Source organism: Ambystoma mexicanum, chromosome 9 (assembly GCF_040938575.1).
Source record: "Ambystoma mexicanum isolate Mex_15411 chromosome 9, UKY_AmexF1_1, whole genome shotgun sequence".
Classification (NCBI taxonomy): domain Eukaryota; kingdom Metazoa; phylum Chordata; class Amphibia; order Caudata; family Ambystomatidae; genus Ambystoma; species Ambystoma mexicanum.
Window position 1 is genome coordinate 909,758,112 of NC_090931.1, and position 19,898 is coordinate 909,778,009.

The following is a 19,898-nucleotide window of genomic DNA, read 5'->3' on the forward strand; positions in this document are numbered from 1 at the left end:
AGGGCTTCTTGGAATCTATCCGCCTCCCCTGCGCTATGTGATGCAGGGCTGCCATAGTGGGACCATCGTCTATCTGGCCTTGTTGAGCCCTCCCTGTCTCGACGCGCCCTCAGACACTTGTGTCCATGCACGTTACCAATCCCATCTGATGGATTCTGTTTTGACAGACGCATGCACAGGTACACTCGTTTGTGATGGTGTTTACACCTCGATATAGATGGTTATGAGTCGCAAGTGGTTTTGGGGTGGTGATGATCCTTTGGAGTGGGCTAGCATGCATATGGCTGTGGATTCAGTGTGATCATTGAAGTGAGTTGTTCGAATGTAGTTCTGATGGCCATTCTGTTCTTTTTCTTTTCTTTTGGTTGACAGGTATCTCCTCCCCTTTTGCCACTGCCATCTGTATGCCACTCCTGCAGATGGCTTTTACTCCCGACACCTGCTGCTTCGTGTTAATCAGTGGAGCAGCATTACGATCTTATGGGACGATCGCCAATGGGCCACATGCCCTTACGCAGTACTAGTGGCTCGGAGCAACATTTCGGCCTTTCAGCTGGACTAGTGCCTCCCCATTGGGACGGCCCTGCGGTTCTGTGCGCTTCCATGTTGCCTTTTCGTACGTGAATGTGGCTCTGTGTACCATGATGGAACAGGGCGTCACACAAGTAGTGGCTGGTCATTTCTTGCGGATGCAGCCCACAATGGTGAAATGTGTTTTGGAGTTCATGGCCTAATGGCTGTATGGGCTTGGTGATTTTGTTGTGCATTAAATTTCTATTCTGATTTGGCCCGTGTAGCGTTCTTCTTTGCAAGTGATGTGGCATATTCCTATTTGGGGAGCGATGTATTGGGAGGAGATCTGCATTGGGTTCCAGCTTCGGAGTTTAGTTGCGTGGTACTGTACTGGGCGCGTTTGCCTACGAAGCCCAGTGAGGTCAGGGATGGGGGCTGCCAATATGACTGTTTGAGTGTTGTCATGCTCAGGGGCGGGGGATTGGGTTTTGTGTAACAGATGCCGGTCAGCCAGGTGGACTGGTGGAATGATGTGATTTTCGGAATATTGCTGGTCACAGGTGCCTGTGTTTGCGTGCGTTTCGGGGGGGGGACTGTGGTCATGTCCATTGGAATGGCTTCTGTATTCGTGCCATCTGTGCCCTGCAGCTCCCATTGGCCCCTCTTGTGATTCTTTTGTTCGTTGGCATGCATGGGTGACTTGTACATTTCACTGGTTGCATTGTGACTTCATTGCACCTACGGGGAGTTGTACTTTGTGGGCAGGGAGCGGTGTACAGGCACTCAGTGGGGCCGTTTACGGTTGATTCGCGATGCCGTACTTCTCACCATGGCGGAATGGTACATTCCGCCATGCTTGATGGCGTTAGGTACATGTCCGCTAGGGTCGGAATTCGTGTACCCTTGCGCCATGGTGGTATTTACGGTTTGGCATGGCGCGCGCGCGCGTACTTGGTGCAGTTAGCGTTGGCGTTCACTACGGTGTCGCTAATGGCTTCGTACTTTGCGGTGACGGGTCATAGTCGCACCGAGCGCTATTCGATGGCGGTATTGCATTTCCGCCATCGTTTTCCGATTTCCGCCAGGGTCGTAATGAGGCCCAGTGACTCTTGCCTGAGTAGAGAACGGAGAAGGAGGCTTTATCAGCAGGCCCTGGGTTGCTTGCCGACAGGAAGGTGGGGACATGCAGGGAGTGAGTGCTTTGCAAACAGAGATGCACGGAGAAAGGGATTTTTAGCTTGCTAAGAGCTGACAGTGAATGAGAGAAATGGGAGGATGGTATGGTTTCATAACACAGATAGCATGGACAAGATACGATGTACAATGTCACTATGACAGAACACACAGTGACTGGGAACAGAACAAGACATGCGTACACACACTTTTAGGCGCTTGGCTAGAGAAATTCTGGTTTGACAGAAACAAGTGAATGCTTAATGTAACCATAGAGATTTATGTACGTCATTGAATAGTATATCCAGGGGTGAAGGTTTGGAAGCTTGGAGATGTACTTCAAGAAGCGTTTTGGGTGCAGCAGATTTGGATGGCTTTGGGAGTTCGGAAGCTTTTGGGATGCAGATGAGAGCAGAGTTCGAGAGCTGGCAGAGGCTTGAGGCAGTTCGAGTAGCTGGAAAGGGAGCTGGAGAGGAGAGAGATGGGACACATTTGAGAATGGAAAGCTGCACATGCGGAGGGGAGTATTGCTGATTGATTGAGTATGAGGCCTAAATGATCTGAATAAGACATGTGCAATGGGGAATTAGGACAGACACTTAGACAGAGCTTTTGGTTTGATAGAAGGGGAAATCAGACAGGGATTGTCTTAGAGGGAGAGTGTGAAGTGTGGTGTGGATTGGAGAGGAATGCTGAATGCTGACTTTTGCTATTAGCATTATAGATCCAGCAGGACTGGATACATTGATATTAGATTGCTTGCATTAGAAGCCTGTAAGGCTTACATGTATTGCATTGCATTGTAGGTTTGCACCCAGAGAAAAAGGGTGGAAATTCGGGTTTTGCATTTTTGTAGTGTTTGCATCATGCCTTGCTGTGTTTTAACTAAATGTATTCCATTGTTATAATTGAGACTGACTTGTGTGTTTTCATTTGTGTCCATTGTTATCTTATTTCTCGTGTCATTTCTCAGTGTTTGGTTTGTCGTGTATGTTGTATCTTGTGTCTATTCTTAGGTTTATGGTATTAGGGTATGTTTGAGTGTCTATAGCATAGTAACTTAGGAGTAACACAGTGCACAATCGCCCTGAGATACATGAGCAGCGGGGGCATAGTGGTCCACACCCCCCTGAGGTAGTTTTGGAAACTAACAAGTGGTTGCCCATGTGGGGCTAGGCCAAAGGTAGATTTGTTTTCAGTTTGACACTGTTACAACAGCCATCTTAGACCAGCTGAGAGAGGAGGTTGATGGCAAAGGTGTGGGAGCACTTTTTGACTAAGTACATCACACAGAGACCTTTTGATTGAGCACACTTACGGTGCTTGACTACTCTGTTACTTTGTCTTGTACCTTCTCTGATTCATATTAAAGTTCAAACATCAATCAGCAATTGAGCTTTACTTGGCGTCTTTCATCACACGCGTTAATATTCTTCACTCTTAGACTCTTCATACAATGCTGCCGCTTGCAACCCTGACTTCAGCACAAACCGATCTTGCTTCGGTCTCCCCAATCCACTGGCTGTGTTGATTTCTCTGGTGCTGCTTTGTCCTGGAGCCAAGGACGGTACCATGGCAGCTGCTTCTCCCAGACTCGACTAGTCATGCAGGAAGGCCCCAGGTAACTCTGACACACAATGCAGGATTCTTCAGTCTGGTTTCCTGTCCTTACACATTTTAATCTGAAGGTTTCTGGAAAGTAACAGTTTCTCGCCAGAGAGGTCAAAGGTATCTCCCTCCTTGCTCTCCCTGCTCGGTTTGCCGCCTTTCTCCCCTCGTTCAGCTGCCATCTGGAAAATGCTGTTCCTTTATGTGCTTTGCCTCGCTCTGTGTGTATTCCCGTGCTCTGCCTTTTATCCATGTGGGGAAGCTTAATGGAAGTCAGATGTGAGCTGTTAACAGTAATTGCCTGACTTTGCCTGACCATAGAAGTGGGACATGTCAGGTACAATGCTCGGGTGTGAGTCTTTTTTCTCCCAAAGCGGGCTGTCTTTTTTAAAGTGTTTCCATAGGGAAGGGGTGGGGGTAATGTTCCCAAGTATCCTATCTGGTAGGATGGGGTAAAGGTGTTACAGGGAGGGGGATACTTCGTCTCACCATCAAGTGTCCCACTCGCACTCCCCGAAGACCACTCACCCAGGTGATCCTCCCACAATGGTCCACCGCCATGGTCTGGATCCAAATGCGATGGCCGTGCTCTGGCCACCTGAGAGAGAGAGAGACCACCAGGGACTAGAGGGTGAGACACATTCTGGTTTCTCACATGGCCTATGAGTGCAGAGAGACACACACACACACCAGTGTGCTAGGGTTTACTTCATGTTGGGAAGGAGGTCACATGCAAGGTACGGTTTTGTATTTTTAATAGTTTGGTTTGTACAGTGTAGAAATCACTGACGCAAACACTTTTCTTTTCATTCCTCTTCGTGGTTATGACTTTAGTAAAGTTTGTTTTCACCAGTGAAACGGTGGAGACGGGGAGCGGTTTGGATTCAACCCATAAGGTAGATTGCAGGGCATCCAACAATTGTGGCGTTGCTAGCATAGGTTTCCTTTTCATCATGTCCCTCTTCCTCAGTCGAGAATTCTCGGCCTTTGCCTGTGGAGTATGTAGTGGCCACCTGTCAGGTTATGGTGAGTGTGGCCATATATGTTCAGGTGAGTGTCCTGGTCTCCTTGGAGAGCAGGTGTTGTTGTGGGTGATGTCTGCTTCTGGAGTGCAGTGCAGTGTGGTGTGTCAGAATGCCAAAGGGATCGTTACTGCTGAGAAGCCATTGGAAGAGCTTATCCTGGGTGGCGGATGTCGACCTCTGTCCCCTTTCCATCTGGTGCCCTGCGACCTATTGTAACAATAAAGGTGTTACACGTTACTCCCGTGGAGACTTTTGTCTGTACCATCCACTTGGCAACTCTGACACACCACAACAATTTGCCTTTTCGTTGATCAGTGTGGCCATGCCGATGAATGTTTTAAAAGAAGTAATTAAGTGTGTGGCCATGGGTGCGTGTGTGTATCATTGTACTTTCTTTCTAAACATTTAGGGATATTTGGAACCATATTTCACTGGCAGGATTGCCATCCTATTTCCCGCTATTTTTTTAGCTTGGACATTTGTATAATTTCCTTATGACACTGAAATGAATAGAATACAGCAGCAATATGGCCGGGTAATATAATAGTCTCTGAACCTCTGATAACATATTCTGAAGCATATCCAAGAAGTTACTAGAGCAATATCTGACTTCAAGGGTTTAACGTACTCCCTGGACTCTACACCCACTTCGATTGTTTCTTCTCCTCATTCCAAACTCTCCACCATTTCCATTTTCTTGAAAACCCCCAGTTCCACACAACCCTATCTTCAGACTTTCCAAAACTGAAGTAGTGTCGTTTTTCCTGACTCATCCCTGTGTTTGTCTTCCTCGCTTAGCTACTTAATTGTGTCCCTCCTTGCTCGCCATATCATACTCTTTACTCATTGTTGCTCAGCATCTGTAGTCATTGTTGCCTTATCATTTTTTCTTAACTCACTCAATACTGGTACTATTAATATTCATTTGCGGTCCTATTGTCTGTGTTCCTTGAGCAAGATGTTATAATTACCAATATAATAGTACCCACCTTATCGATCGAGGAACCAGGAAGAGCTAAGGAGGGCATGAGCAGGAATGCAATTTGCGAAAAGTGCATGCAGGTCCCAGGTCTGAAGAACTCACTTGACTTGTGAGTTATCGACACGCCACATCTTAACCATCTTCTGTGGTTGTTACTACCCATTGTACACAATGCAGAAGATACAGTTGCCGTAGTCCGTTTTCCCTAATGCTCTTAACCCTTCAGTGCTTGCTCTAAGGGAGTTTCAATGCTTTTATTGAGTCTCATTATAACTGATCCATTTGCACACATATCCCACCTTCTGTATCCCTCTATCATTCCCACTCTGCATGGATCAAGATTTAGATTGGATAAGCAGGCGCTAAAAGCAGCCCCTGGGTATCCAGCATCAACCAGTGACCCGGAGCTGCCACACTTGAACATAAAATGCAAACATATCATTTTGTCCGTTATTTATGACGCCTTGTGGTTTAAATATCATATGGCTATGTCCTAATGGTTATTTATATATTGTCCCAAATTCACATAGGTGTTTGTGTGCTGCATCAGCCTGGGAGTCAAACGTAGCTCCTGCTAGCTATTGGCTGCAAGCTAACCATGCTCTTCTAGGCTACAAGCAGGAGTTAAATAGCTCCCAGTTCCACTCAGTTTCAAACCCCTCTGTGCCTGCTATTTTGTGTTCCTTGGGATAGATCTGAAGGTATCCTTGGCTCGGTCTGTGTTTATCTCTCATCACGTTTTGTCCTTATCTATCAACCTCATCGTTTAATCAGCGATGTTTCTTTATTGCTCTCATCCACGCTCCGTGCTTATTCCGTGCTTTGTAAATGCTTGCTCAGTGCCCAAAGCTTAGGGCCGTCTTTCCCTGATCCATCCGTTGGCCTCTGACTTTCCCGCTCCTCCTTGTCAGGGTGCTTGGGCCGAGGATGGGTGATCGCGTGATGGTGAGATGGAGCTGCATGTCACTGGCATCGGCGTGGATACGGTTGCACCAGGGATTCTTATAAATGTTGTTAGGATGTGAGCGAGTGCTAATTCTTGTGGAACTCTGTGTGCTCTGATGGAGTCGGGGAATTTGCATCTTACACTGTCCCTTGGTTTTTGCTGCCTTAGAGGTATCGCTCATCTCTCTTAGTCTAGAAAGGTGGATCTGAAGGCCTACAACGTTGCCGGCAGAAACATTGCGATGCTGCACAATGTTTGTTCAGCCCTTGTATGTTATTGGGAGCAAGGCTTCCTCCACATGAGGAAGTGCACTCTGTTCTTCAGGAGGTTCCTGAGTCAAGGCTGCAAGTTTAGTCAGAGGCCATCCTTTTTGTGTTCTTGCTTAACTATTTGGAGGCAATTTTCGTCAGAATTTGTAATTCTATCCAGCTGTGTTGCCTTCATTCTGGGTGTTTTCATTAGTAAACTATGATAGGTGTCTAGAATTATGTTGGTAACAGAATAACATGCTTCTAAAGCAGGGTTGCCCAACTCCAGGCCTCGAGGGCCAGAAACAGGTCGGATTTTCCAGGATACCCGAGATTAATATTAATGGGATAAATGTTACAATGAGTCTAAATGTATGCACATTTTTGCTCATGTATATTACTGAGGGATGTCTGGAAAACCGATCCGGGTTGCGGCCCTCGAGGCCTGGAGTTGGGCATCCGTGTGCTAGAGAATGGGCCACTATTGAAGCCATTCACTCTTGGTGTGAACATGTTTCGTCTAATTAGAGAGCTGTGATTCACTTGGAAAGTGGGTGAGCTCATGTACATAAGGACATTTGGCAATTTTAGTGGATTTTCGGGGATGGATGTGGATTTTAATATGCATGGGTTTGTGTATGGTTTGTCTGTGATGGCCTTGTTTATGCATATCTCATTTTCAGTTATTCGGTATGTTATGTTCGTGCAGTTTGTTGCGTTATTTTTATCCTCTATAGCGTGTTGATGTAAAAGTTGTGGATTATTGCACACCATTCCACGAAGTGTGTGAACTCATTTTGGGGAGTTAGTGGATGTGAGGAGCCAGGTGTTTTGCTTGGAGCCCGGTTACCCTCAAAGAAGCACTTGGCCTCAGTATATGTTGTCACCAGCGTGATCACACTTAGACATTCCTCCTAGAAGGCCAGAAATACAACGGGGAGCCAACATGGTTAAGAGTTGCCAAGATGTTTATTAAGGCTGCAGAGGTGAGGAGAGCTGCCCCCACAGCGGATGCTCCGTCCAACTGTCCTGGACCCAAGAACCGTTCGCCTCGGAACTCACGGCTCGTGGGTCAAGCCAAAACACACAGTATATAACATCAACTGCAGAGGCGTTGCTTCCTAGCCACCTCATAGGCACGAGGTCCAGTGACAACTCTCACTTCTAAATGAAACTTGTATGCCCATGACTGGGGTCCATGCTGAACAGACAGTCCTATTCCTTGCATTATAAGGGATGAAAGCATAGCAGTTTTCATCCTATCCCTCCAGGTAAGCACAGAGCTAAAATGGCAGTAGTGGTTGTGCCCTGGTGACCTCATTGGCATGACTTCCCAACTATTTACTCTATTTAATAATCAAAAAATAGTTATTATCGAACATATGACGTGTGGGGATGTGCCTTCAAAATAACAGTCTGGGCCCATTTTCGAGTCGTTGCAGTTTTACAGCTGGGCCAAATGACCCAGGTGTGCTTACGTCCACTCAGAGGTCCATTCACAATACCAATGGAGGAACTCTGTTCACTATACCAATTACACCAATGGAGGACCTCCATCCACCGTAACAGTGGTGGAGGTTCGTTCACCATACCAATGGAGGAGGAGCTCTATTCACCATACCAATGGAGGAGCTCTATTCACCATACCAATGTAGGAGCTCTATTCACCATACCAATGGAGGAGCTCCGTTCACCATACCAATGGAGGAGCTCTATTCGCCATACCAAAGGGGGAGTTCTATTCACCATACCAATGGAGGAGCTCCGTTCACCATTCCAATGGTGGAGCTCTATTCACCATACCAATGGTGGAGCTCTATTCACCATACCAATGGAGGACCGCCATCCACTATAACAGTGGTGGAGGTTTGTTCACCATACCAATGGAGGAGGTCCGTTCACCATACCAATGGTGGAGCTCTATATACCAATGCTGAAGCTCTATTCACCCTACCAATGGAGGAGCTCTATTCACCATACCAATGGAGGAGCTCCATTCACCATACCAATGGAGGAGCTCCATTCACCATACCAATGGTGGAGTTCTATTCCCCATACCAATGGTGGAGCTCTATTTACCATACCAATGGAGGAGCTCCGTTCACCATACCAATGGTGGAGCGTTATTCCTTGTACCAATGGAGGAGCTTTGTTCAGTGTAACCAAAGGAGAAGCTCCATTCACCATAACAATGGAGGAGCACCCATCCTGAAGAGTGTATGTGAGATACAGAAGGCGTCTGATTGATTTTTGACGCAGCGATGCATGTGGCATTAAACCAACTTCCCTTGCATAATCTTTGCTGAGTGTGCACATTGTGCTATTTGTTGGCCAACAATAAACTGAAACACTGTGCCGCTCCACCCCTTACCACCCTCTGACTAGGTACATAGCATTGTATGGGTGGTTGCCTCATGAGATGTGTAAATATTCTATTCATAATTATATTATACATTCGTTCCCATATTGTTTTCTTTTTACATGCCTGGTTGTATATATATATAATAAATTGAGGTTATATATATATGACATATATATATAACCTCACTTTATCTCCCTTTCAGCTGTAACCAATTTTCCTTCATCATATTTCCATTGCATTCATATACCCACATTCTCAAAATCTGTCCCTGCCAACTGTAATATAGAGTTGGGTGACATCTGTATATGCATGGTGATTCCCCACAAGGAGTCAATTAATGAAAGCAGGGTCCTGATATATATATTGAACGTTATTGGGGAAAAGGGTTTTTTCTTGAGGAACCCCACTCTCATTGATGGCCCAATTAGAAAAGTATTCCCCAATGCTGACTAGTGCTGCCTTAGAAATTAGGAAAACCACTGGCAGGTTTCAAATCCATCTCCTGCAACTTCTAACGGGCGAGATGACAAAAGTCTTCCATATCGAAACCCGTGGAGAGGTCTGAGCGCTGAATTGCAGTCATCAGCCAGCTTCCATTAAGGAAGTCTCTGTGCCATGGCAGTGTCTAAGTCCAGATCGAACAGGGCTCAGAAGCACATGTTTATCCAGATGGTCCTGAAACTGCCCTACCACTTCACTTTCGAAACTCTTAGATAAGGAAGGAAAGGTAGTAATTGGGCAATAGTTGGCCAATATGATGGGATTGCGTGACTTGTTTCTTAATAAGGGGTTGTGGATACCTTTTCTAAACTCTGCAGGGTCAGTACCTTCCAACAGCGAGTTGTTCAGCAGATTACACCCAAAAGGACAAAAAGATTCTGCGCATGCTTGAAAGAGCCACGAGTGCATGGTATCCACCCAGGTTTCTCCTGGTTTTAATGCCAAGAGATGTCTGAGTACATCACTTTTAAACAGGACAGGAAACTTGACATTTTTCTGTGGGGCTAAGAGCCCATTGGTCGATAGCACATTTGTCGCTATCACTCGTTTGTGCTAGACATGGCAAGGCCTGCCTGTGGTGGTTCATCTGGTTATCTTTCCGCTTGACCTATTAATAGAGGTGTTTGGATGCTATTCTGATGACCTGCTCCTGTGCTGTGCTTTGTCGGTGTTAGTGAGGACTCATTGGGTTGTATTATGTGCCCTAGTGATTTTAGAAATGTTATTTCAATTTGGGATAAAAACAAATGCAGTGTGGTGTAATATGCAGCAATGGAGCATACACACACACACACACACACACACAGCATAATGAAGTGTATCCAGTGGATGTGCAGGTACACGGCAGTGTGGCAGGGACTATTATATCATTCTGTGTAAAATCTATCCACAGACAGATGAGACATCAGCTGAGAGAGAAGTGCCAACTTTGCTTTGCGTAATGGCCCACGAGTATTACAGTACATGTTATGTTGTGGAGGTGCAGTGATGCCGCAGCCATAGTGCTTAGTAATATTTTATGGGGTTGAGGAGGAGTTTGCATTAAAGAGGTGCAGGGAGGCCCCAGGGATCGTTCTCAGTGATCACTCATGAGTGTGGTGGTCCCTGTTGTGGTTGAGGGGTACAGAACATCTTCAGGGTTTCCTCACAAAAAGGCTAATCTCTGGGCATAAGTGTTTCAGATTTGGTGTCAATATCTTGGACCTGGAAAAGGGATTGCCCTGATCCCCCGAGACAGGAGTATTTGCCCAAATGGGGAAGTCACTTGTCATCAGACTCAGCGTTGAGCCCTGGAAAAGCAAGTATGAATGGGGCACTGTAAAGACAGACAGATCCCCTCTTTCCTCAAGACAGATCAAGCATTCCTGGCCAGATAAGCCCCTGGATCTCACCACTCCCTCAAGACAGATCAAGGATCCCTGGCTGGACACGCAACTGGCTCACCCCACTCACAAAAGTCAGTACCCCAAGGATAGGTGCAGATTGGGGAGGTAAGAGCAGACATTATTCAGTGGTAAAATTGGACAGTTAGAGAACATGGCAAAGAGATGTTGGAAACATCCATTACTATAGAGGGGGAGGAAAAAGGTGTTCGCAAGAAAGCATCTACCAGCTTAAAAAGAGACTTGCATTGGTGGTCAGACCAGGCATTATCAGGCCCCTTTTTATATACATCCATGATCTCTTATCGTCAAGCTGCTCTCACTCTGGTGCTGTTCCTTAAGTATCAAAAATGTGACTGGCTGTCTCCCCAAGCAGATCTAGGAAACTGCCCAGACTGTGAATCAGCACATTCCTGGGGAAGTCTGCGTCACCGTGGGATTTTAGATGATAATGGCAAATCAGCCCCTCCACGACCACATAGAGGGTAAGTGAATGTGTCTGTGAGGGTGTCTCCTCCACTATCCAGACTGGGGATGAATGCGTTCTTGGGGAAATCTCTCCCAATATGGAAAGCATGGATCTGTGTGCTCCTGGAGAAGTATCCACACCATGAGGGATTGTGGGTGGCAATGTTCCAGGGAACATCTCCAGCACTACACAGAGAGTACATGAGAGTTTTCTTGGGAAGCCTCCAACACAATAAAGCATGTGGATGAGTGTGTTCCTGCAAAAGTCGCCTCTTATACATAGAACATGAATGAGTGCGTTCTTATAAAGGTTGCTGCTATTGTTTTGAGTGTGTATGAGGGTTTTTCTGTAAAACATGCCAGTATAGAATAGTGTGTTCAGTGACAATGTCAGCAATTATGGAATGTGTCAAGAACTGTGCCCTGTAGAAGTATCCCAAAGTACACAGAGCGTGAATGGTTGTGCCCTTCTAGAAATGACTAATACTATAGAGATCATAAATGTGCTTCTGTGCATCACAAACACAATAATGATGTTCACCTGTGGAGTTCACCATGCTGGCTCATTTGGTGAGGAACCACACGCAGTGCACAGGAGGATGATGGGTGGCAGAGCATGCAAGGATCTCACCATTGCCCTCCATTCTAAAGACTGTCCATTTCACAGCAAGAGTCGAAGATCTGCCTGAGGATGCATCGCACTGAGATTCAGCATATCTCACACTGTACAGAACTGTGCCCCGGGCTATCGTGCGTCTCGTGATGTGAGCTCTCCCCGGGGATGCAGCATATCACACACTATACCAAGCCTCTCCATGACACGCAACACAAGCAATGCCGAGCAGATCCAAGTCCAGATCTTGAACACCGTTCACACTATACTTATCTCGGCCATGGATTGTAGAATTCCTCCTACTGTACAGAACTCAACTGAGAGGCAACAGCTCTAACTATACAGGGATCGGCTCTGGGATACAACATGCTATGCACTGTGCAGAACTCTACCTCTGGCCAATGAGCACCGGAACCCTAGGATCTGTCTCATTCAATATGCTGGCTCGAGTGTGAGCTGCAGTAGGGTGCTACATGAATTTATGTGGACTGCCCAGATCCTAGGATTAGTCCTTTGGCTGTAGAGGAGACCTTCCTGAGCAGGAATGGGCCTCCTACAGTGCAGGCCCTATTATTCCACCTGCACACATATGAGCCACCCAGAGAGTAGGATCAAGGTGCAGCTGCAAAAGAGTCATACTTACACGCAGAAGAGCTACCTTCAATGTAAGTAGAAGCAGTATGGGCCATGCCCGGTTAAGCTGCCCACAGAATGATGATTCTGTTAGAAATCCCTGTACCTTCAATGTAAGGCTGGTGTGTTCACTGGAAGAGAGTGTTATGGCCCTCAATTCCTCTTCTGCAGGGGACAAGGCTCCACCAATCAAAGAACACTTCACCAGATGCTCCTTTGCTACGCTAGCCAAATAGCGCTATTGGCTAATAAGAGTGGATGACACAGCGGCATTCAAGCCACCAGACAGGCCTTCATTCACAAAGCATACCTGCAAATGTAGGCCGTAGAGCTGACTCTACACCCGTGTTGGACCCAATGTCTCCCTGCTGCTCTTTTTTAAGACGACACGGTTACTGCAACATAGATCGTGAATGGTAGGAAAGGTTGGATTTCCAGTCTTCACAACACTACACATAACCCAATAAAGCTCCTAGTGGGCCTCAGCGCTTGCATGCAGCCCTGTCCAGAGCACTGCTCTCAGAGGTGCCCCAGTTCAAGACCACCATCTTTAAAGAGTTCCTGTACTTAGTACCCGGCTTTCCTGCTTTCAGAACCTGGCCACCCAGGGCACAGGCAGTGAGTAGAAGACAATTTACTTGTCCGTCTCTTGTGAGTGGTTTCAACATACGCCACTAACACTGAGTAGCAGACACCGCGGGGGGTATCAAAGCCTGAGTGCCCCCTGAGCCAATGACATGCATTACACTATGGGTTGAGTCACCTTGCAGCGAAGGCCATTTCTCCAATAAGGCGATTCTAGGTGGCCGCATGGTATGCCTCCAGCTTGGTACACCATATTGGCCCTAAAAACATCAAATATGGCTCTGTTGCAAATGACAAGTGCCCAGAACTACACTCATGCTGCGGTGTTCTTATTAGGAGGGTCTTTCATGGAGGGGGACCGGTTGCCTAGAGTAGAGGCCGTCCCAGTGGGCTGCAGGAAAGTGTCATACGCACATGAAAAGTCTGCCTACAGTGTCTCTGACTCCAAATGGTATTACTTTGCACATGGGACACTAAAATATTTCACTCTGACTGCCTTTCGCACCCTCTCAAGACATTCTCCCTCTAGACTAGAACCTCTTGCGGTAGACGGTTCCGAGCAGTGACAAGCATTTTAGCGCAGAGTTTAGAGTCTTGCTGTGCTGCCACGTCAAACACAACATGTGAGATAAAAACATGCAAGAAAAGGAAACCTGAATGTACGAACAGGCAGCGGCTGGTGCTGCAGCAGCAGGCTGAGGTTGGCAGTGGAGGCCGCCAGCGGGTCGGCCCTTACCTGGCCGCCTGCGAATATGACAGGAGCAGAAGCAGGCTTAGGCCGGTAGGGGATGGTGGCGCCTTTAGGTGGAGACTGGGAAAAACAGGCAGCAGAGAGTGAAGGAGAAGGGAAGAGAGGGAGAGAGAGAGAGAGGGGGGGGGTTAAGAGGAGGGAAGCAACAGGGGTTCGAGAAAGAGATAGAAAGGGGACAGAGGCAGCGAGACGTAATAGATATAGAAAGAAGGAATGAGGAAGAGGTTGGCGCGAGAGGCGAGGTGGTTGAGGAGAGGTTATAGGAAGATATATGAAGACAGGAGGATGAGAGGGAGGCAGAAATGGTGTGGAAGACATGTTGGGATTTAGGTAGAGCAGGGAGGGGAGAAAGAGAGTGTGAAAGAGATGGGATCAAATAGAAATACATTCAGGAGACATGGGGCGAGAAGAGGAAGGAAGTAAAACAGAGAGGAAGGAAAGAGAGCAGGGAAACAGTGTTAGTGCATAATACAATGAATACCAACAAAGCAGCGGTTTACACGTATCAAGTTCTCCAAAAGGCACACAAAAAGAGGGAAACGTGTTTCAATTTAAATGGCTGTGGCCCCGGCAATACAAGCGTTGATGACATTAGCTTTGGGGGACACGTGTGTTGTGACAATAGGACTCTCATCCCGACTATGGGTGCCCAGGCATGGAGACTAATTCAGAATCATCAATCACACACTAAGCACACATGCACAATCCATTCTTTGTATGCTGTAGGTTCTTTGGTGACTAAACAAGATTTCGCAGGTGCCTGAATCTGTTGCCCGTTCCGTCTTTAGTTATTTTTTAGTTTTGGTTTGGATGATTGGTTGCGCAGCCACTGATTTCCAACTGGTGTCATGCATACACTTGGCGGTTAATGACAGAAACGGGCATAGTACTGCATCCCAAGCATTCTGTGAAAGTATTGCATTGTAACAGGATACAGACAGCATGGAACTCTGATCATTTAATGTCACCAGAGGCAGGCGGTGCTTATAGGACACGAGGTAGAGGCGTAAAGCAGTTTTGAACAGATTTCTTTCGTTTCCTAGCCCAGCTTCACAATACTTGGGCAACGGTGCATGCATGGACATTTCATCGCAATATCTGGGGTTACCCCCCTTTACTTCGCCCAGAACAGGTCCCCACCCCTTAGTGCGTTTAACTTCACTTCACCAGACATTTACTTTGTCATACGTTTACTTCTCCATGCCTTTATTTCACCTGCATGTTCACAGGCAATGCATGTGGTCAAGGTTAGCTAATGGTAAGGATTGGGGGTCAAGAGGTAGCACAGGGATAGAGTATGGGGTTATAAAAGGGGGAGTACAGGGGACCTCCCACTGTGATGATGAAATGAATGGGGGAAGTGAAAGAATAGAGAAGTCAAGGAATGGAGAAATACATGTGACTCAGTGAATGTATGGTGAAGTGAATGCAGGGGAAGAAAAGGCATCCATCCATCTCTGGGAATGGAGTACCTTGATGTGTAATAGTAATCTCTGTCAATGGTGTATCTGAGCGTTTGATGACTGTAGGTAACTGCTGTATGATAGCAATAGTGCACTTGCACTGTAGTAACTGCATATGATGGCAATAGTGCACCTGCATGGTACTGAAAGTACATATGGTGGTAATTGCTTGCAAACGGTTCATACTCAGCAAAAGCCACTAGAAAAGCAACAGATTAAGTGGCTTTGCCAATGCGTGTTTGTTTAGGTGTGACTGGCCGGATGTTTATTTTCCCTAGTTGTAAAGCAGGAACAGTAAAAGTTTGGTGCAAAATATGAGGAACCTGCAAGCACCAACTTAAAGACACAGGACTAGAATACATGTCTAGAAATGCACACTGTTTATACTGCAACACGATGAGATCCAAACATACATGTGTAAAAGGAAAGAATGATATAAACAGTAGCACAGTGCACTAGATACCAGCCCGTGATGTAGCTGTAAGCTGTCGTACCCTCTCGTGCCGAGCCCCTCATGGCATTCCCACTTGCCGCTCGAGACCCGGTGAGTGCCTCCACAGTTACCTGCATCTTAATTTGAGCTTTGCTCATTTAGCCTGTATTAGCTGCAATTCAATGTACTTATTTTGGAATCAGCCATCTCGCAGACTTGCACCATGTCCATTTACGCTCCTGCATCCCTCTTCCTGGTTTCACACTTCCCGCCTCCCACCCCACCCCAACCCCTGATTGGGCCTGGTTGCCATTGTAACTGAAATCTCCAGGGAATCCTCTGTGTGGGAAGCCACTGGCTAATGGACACAAGGCAAAGGGCAGCTCCCAAAGAAGCAAACTCCAGTCTGTGTTTTCCCACGTTTGCCTGGGAAGTCTGCCGCAGTCAACCAGCAGTCACTAATAAGGTAAGTGTGGTTGGGGTGTGGAGTACAGCAATTACTGTACTCCATTAAAGCTCCACCACTCTTAATACCTACTATAACATAGCACACCCCTGTCAATCTACTATTCCCCTTTCACTTTGGGTTAAATTTTGTTGCTCTCCATTATAGCTGCGTTTTAATTCTACGTTTTTCCCCACTACTGCTGCGTTTCAAATCTAGGTTTTTTCCCACTGCTGCTGTGTGCCAATTCCAGGTGTTTACCCACTAATGTTGTGTATGACTCCAGGTGTTTCCCCACTACTGCTGTGTTTCAATTATAGGTGTTTCCCCACTACTGCTGTGTTTCAAATCTAGGTGTTGTTCCTATTGCTGCTGTGGTCCAATTGTAGGTTTTTTCCCCACTACTGCTGTGTTTCAATTGTAGGTGTTCCCCACTATTGCTGTGTTTCAAATCTAGGTGTTTTCCCATTGCTGCTGTGTTCATATTCTAGGTGTTTCCTCAATTTCTGCTGTGTTTCAATTCCAGGTGTTTGCCCCACAACTGCTGTGTTTATATTGTACGTGTTCCCCGTTACTGCTGTGTTTCACATCTAGGTGTTATTCCCAATGCTGATGTATGTGTTACACTTCTAGGTGATTCCCCCACTGCTGCTGTGTTTCAATTGCAGGTGTTTCCTCACTACTGCTTTGTACTGATTATAGGTGTCTCCCCCTGCTGCTGTATTTCACATCTAGGTGTCTCCCCTCTAGCGCTCTGCCCTAATACTGAAGGTTACCTCACTACTGTGTTTCAGATGTAGGTGTTTTCCCCATTACTGCTGGGTTCCAATTCTGGGTGTTTTCTAACTGCTGCTGTGTTTCACATCTAAGGCGATTCCCCTCTAGCACTGTATACCAGATCTACGTATTTCCATACTTCTCCTTTGTTTCAATACTAGGTTGTTCTCCCTTGCTACTCTGTTCCAATGTGCCTCCCATTGCATTTTCTTTTCTCCAATTCTAGGTGTTTTTCCTCCAGCACTGTATCCCAGTTCGACCGTCTCCATAATACCCCTGTGTTTCAATGTTAGTTGTTTCTCACTTGCTGCTTTGTTCCAGTTCTGGGCGTTTCTCCCATTGCTGCTTTTTTCCAATTCCAGGTGTCTCCATACTACTGTTGTGCTCCAATTCTTGGTGTCTCCCCTCTGCCTCTGGCACCTTCCTACAGTTCTATGTGTTTCCATATTACTGCTGTGTTCCAACGGTAGGTGTTTCCCCTCCAGCACTCTGTTCCAGCTCTAGGTGTTTCCCCCAACTACTGCTAGGCCAGCCAAGCGTGCATTCAGGACCCTCCATCCAACCCAGCCCCATTAAGATCCTCCCACACTCCTATTCTAGGTGTTTCCCCTCCAGCACTGTATCCCAGTTCGAACTGTCTCCATAATACCTCTGTGTTTCAATTCTAGGTGTTTCTCCCTTGCTGCTTTGTTCCAGTTCTGGGCATTTCTCCCATTGCTGATTGTTTCCAATTCCATGTGTCTCCCCTCCAGCAATGTAGGCCAGTTCTAGGGGTTTCATTACTACTGCTGTGCTCCAATTCTAAGTGTTTCCCCTATAGCATTGTGTTTCAGTTCTGAGTGTTTCCATATACTGCTGTGTTCCAATCCTATGTGTTTTTGCCACTGCTGATTTCTCCAATTCTAGGTTTCTCCAGCCCTTTGTCCCGGTTCTAAGTGTTTCCATACCGCTCCTGCGTTTGAGATCTGGGTCTTTTTCCCTTTTCTGCTTTTTCCAATTCTAGGTGTCTACCCCACCCCCCGCACTGCGGGCCAGTTCTAGGCATCTCCATACTACTGCTGTGCTCCAATTCTAGGTGTGTCCTCGATGGCACTTTCCTACAGTTCTAGGTGTTTTCATATTACTGCCGTGTTCCAATAGTAGGTGTTTCCCCTCCAGCACAACAAGCCCAACAAAAACACAGAAAAGCATTGGAGGGCTAGAGCCCCTGTGGCCCAAATACAATAATAAACTCCAAAAAAACCTAGAAGACTACAGACAACATTTATATGAATATATAGACCACCAACCTACAACGCACCTTCATAGATACCTTCGTAGAAGCCGTCCCAAACCTGTCCATCAAACATGATCACTTGATCATCCACTGGGACTTCAACATATGGTTCGAAGCAGAAAATGCAAACTCTCAGAAAACACTAACTAAGCAGCTTGAAACAATGAGACTTCGTCAGGCGGTGAAAGGAGTGACACACACATCAGGACACACTCTTGATGCAATCTTCGCCAAAAAATAACTGATCTCAACTGCACCACCAATACAAATACTATGGAGTGACCAACTCATCATACTGTTCATCAGGGCTGTTGCTAATTCTGGAAAAGATCCGGGGCTATGCTAATGTTGGGCCTGTCAGGGCTCGGGGTTAGCTAGCCTTTTGGTTGTAGCCCCTGAGCTTCTATCCGGGACTACAACCAAAAGACCCAGGCCTATAGCCCACCCAGGCCCTCCCTAGTGATGCCTCTGCCATTCATGATCCAATTACCATCAAAAGCATCCAACAAACGCCAACAGAACTGCCTAATCTGGAAAAGAAACTGGAAAACCAGTAACTTAGAAGAACAACTAGAATCGGCAAAGCCATTGATCGCAACCTTGGACGCAACTGACTTAGATGAAAAAACAGACCTAATGCAGACATGAATCATAGAAACAATTGATAGCATCTCTCCGGGAAAAAACCCTCATCCCATCACGAAAGATAGCAATGGCAAGGTGGGTCATGCCCCGCTTCCTTACAATGAAAAAAAGAAACCAGAAACTAGAACAAGAATGGAGAAAAAACTACAACCAAGCCAAAAGAATAACATATCAAATACAAATGTAAGCATATACAAAGGAAATTCTTAAAGCAAAAAAGAAATACTACGATGACCGGATCACAAAAGCCACCAGCATTCAGAAAGAACTATTCAACATCGTAAACAAGATGAGAAATCCCCCCGGATGCCATAACAGACACGTGCCTTCACATAAAATTATGCAATGATCTTGCAGATCATTTTAAGAATGAAATCACTGACGTACAGCGGATCATACAAAGTAGACCAATCAACCAGAGCATGCACCATCTCCTACTAACCCCGGGACCACAGAACAGACTGAACAGCTTTGCCCAAATGTTAAGAGAAAAACTACTCAGCTTGGTGAAAAAAAGAAACAAGGCAGGCTCCCCAATGGACCCCTATCCACTAGACATATACAAATCAATGCTTACTCAGGGCACACCATCGGAATGCTACCTAAACCCCTTCAATCTATCACTCTCAATGTGGAGAGTACCGCGAGCATTCAAATTAGCCTACAACAAGCCACTCCTCAAGGACACAAGTGGCGATGTGGAAGACCTCTCAAACTATAGACCCATCTCAAACATTTCTTACCCAGCAAAACTATTAGAGATCTAGGTCTACGGAAAAATACTGGAACACGTAGAAAATAACTAACTACTGGACCAGGCAGAAGTTGGCTTCAGACCCATTACAGGGATGGAAACGGCACTACTCTCTATGTGGGACGACCTAAAGACAAGCGCAGACTCCAACACGAACTCAGCACTGATACTACTCAACCTCTCTGCAGTATTTGATACAGTAAATCATAATATCCTCATCAAGAGATTGAAAGAAATATGGATCACCAGCACGGCGCTGCTCTGGATTAAATCTTTCTTGTCTGAAAGAACAGAAACAGTCTAGATAAAACAATT

General features: G+C 46.2%; 1 protein-coding gene across 15 annotated transcripts in view; it reads right to left on the reverse strand.

Moving 5' to 3' along the window:
- PCBP3 (poly(rC) binding protein 3) overlaps positions 1-19,898 on the reverse strand; it is a 307,825-nt gene that overhangs the window by 59,405 nt on the left and 228,522 nt on the right. For 11 of the 15 annotated variants that reach the window (XR_011274715.1, XR_011274714.1, XM_069616057.1 and 8 more), the window contains one exon: positions 13,707-13,850. The exons of 2 other annotated variants lie outside the window; for them this stretch is intronic. Coding sequence is in view for 11 of the 13 variants with exons in the window: in XM_069616057.1 (XP_069472158.1) it covers positions 13,707-13,850 (144 nt within the window). In the remaining 2 variants the exon portion in view is untranslated. The remainder of the gene's footprint in view (positions 1-13,706; positions 13,851-19,898) is intronic. 2 more of the 15 variants (XM_069616058.1, XM_069616056.1) reach the window with 1 other exon arrangement.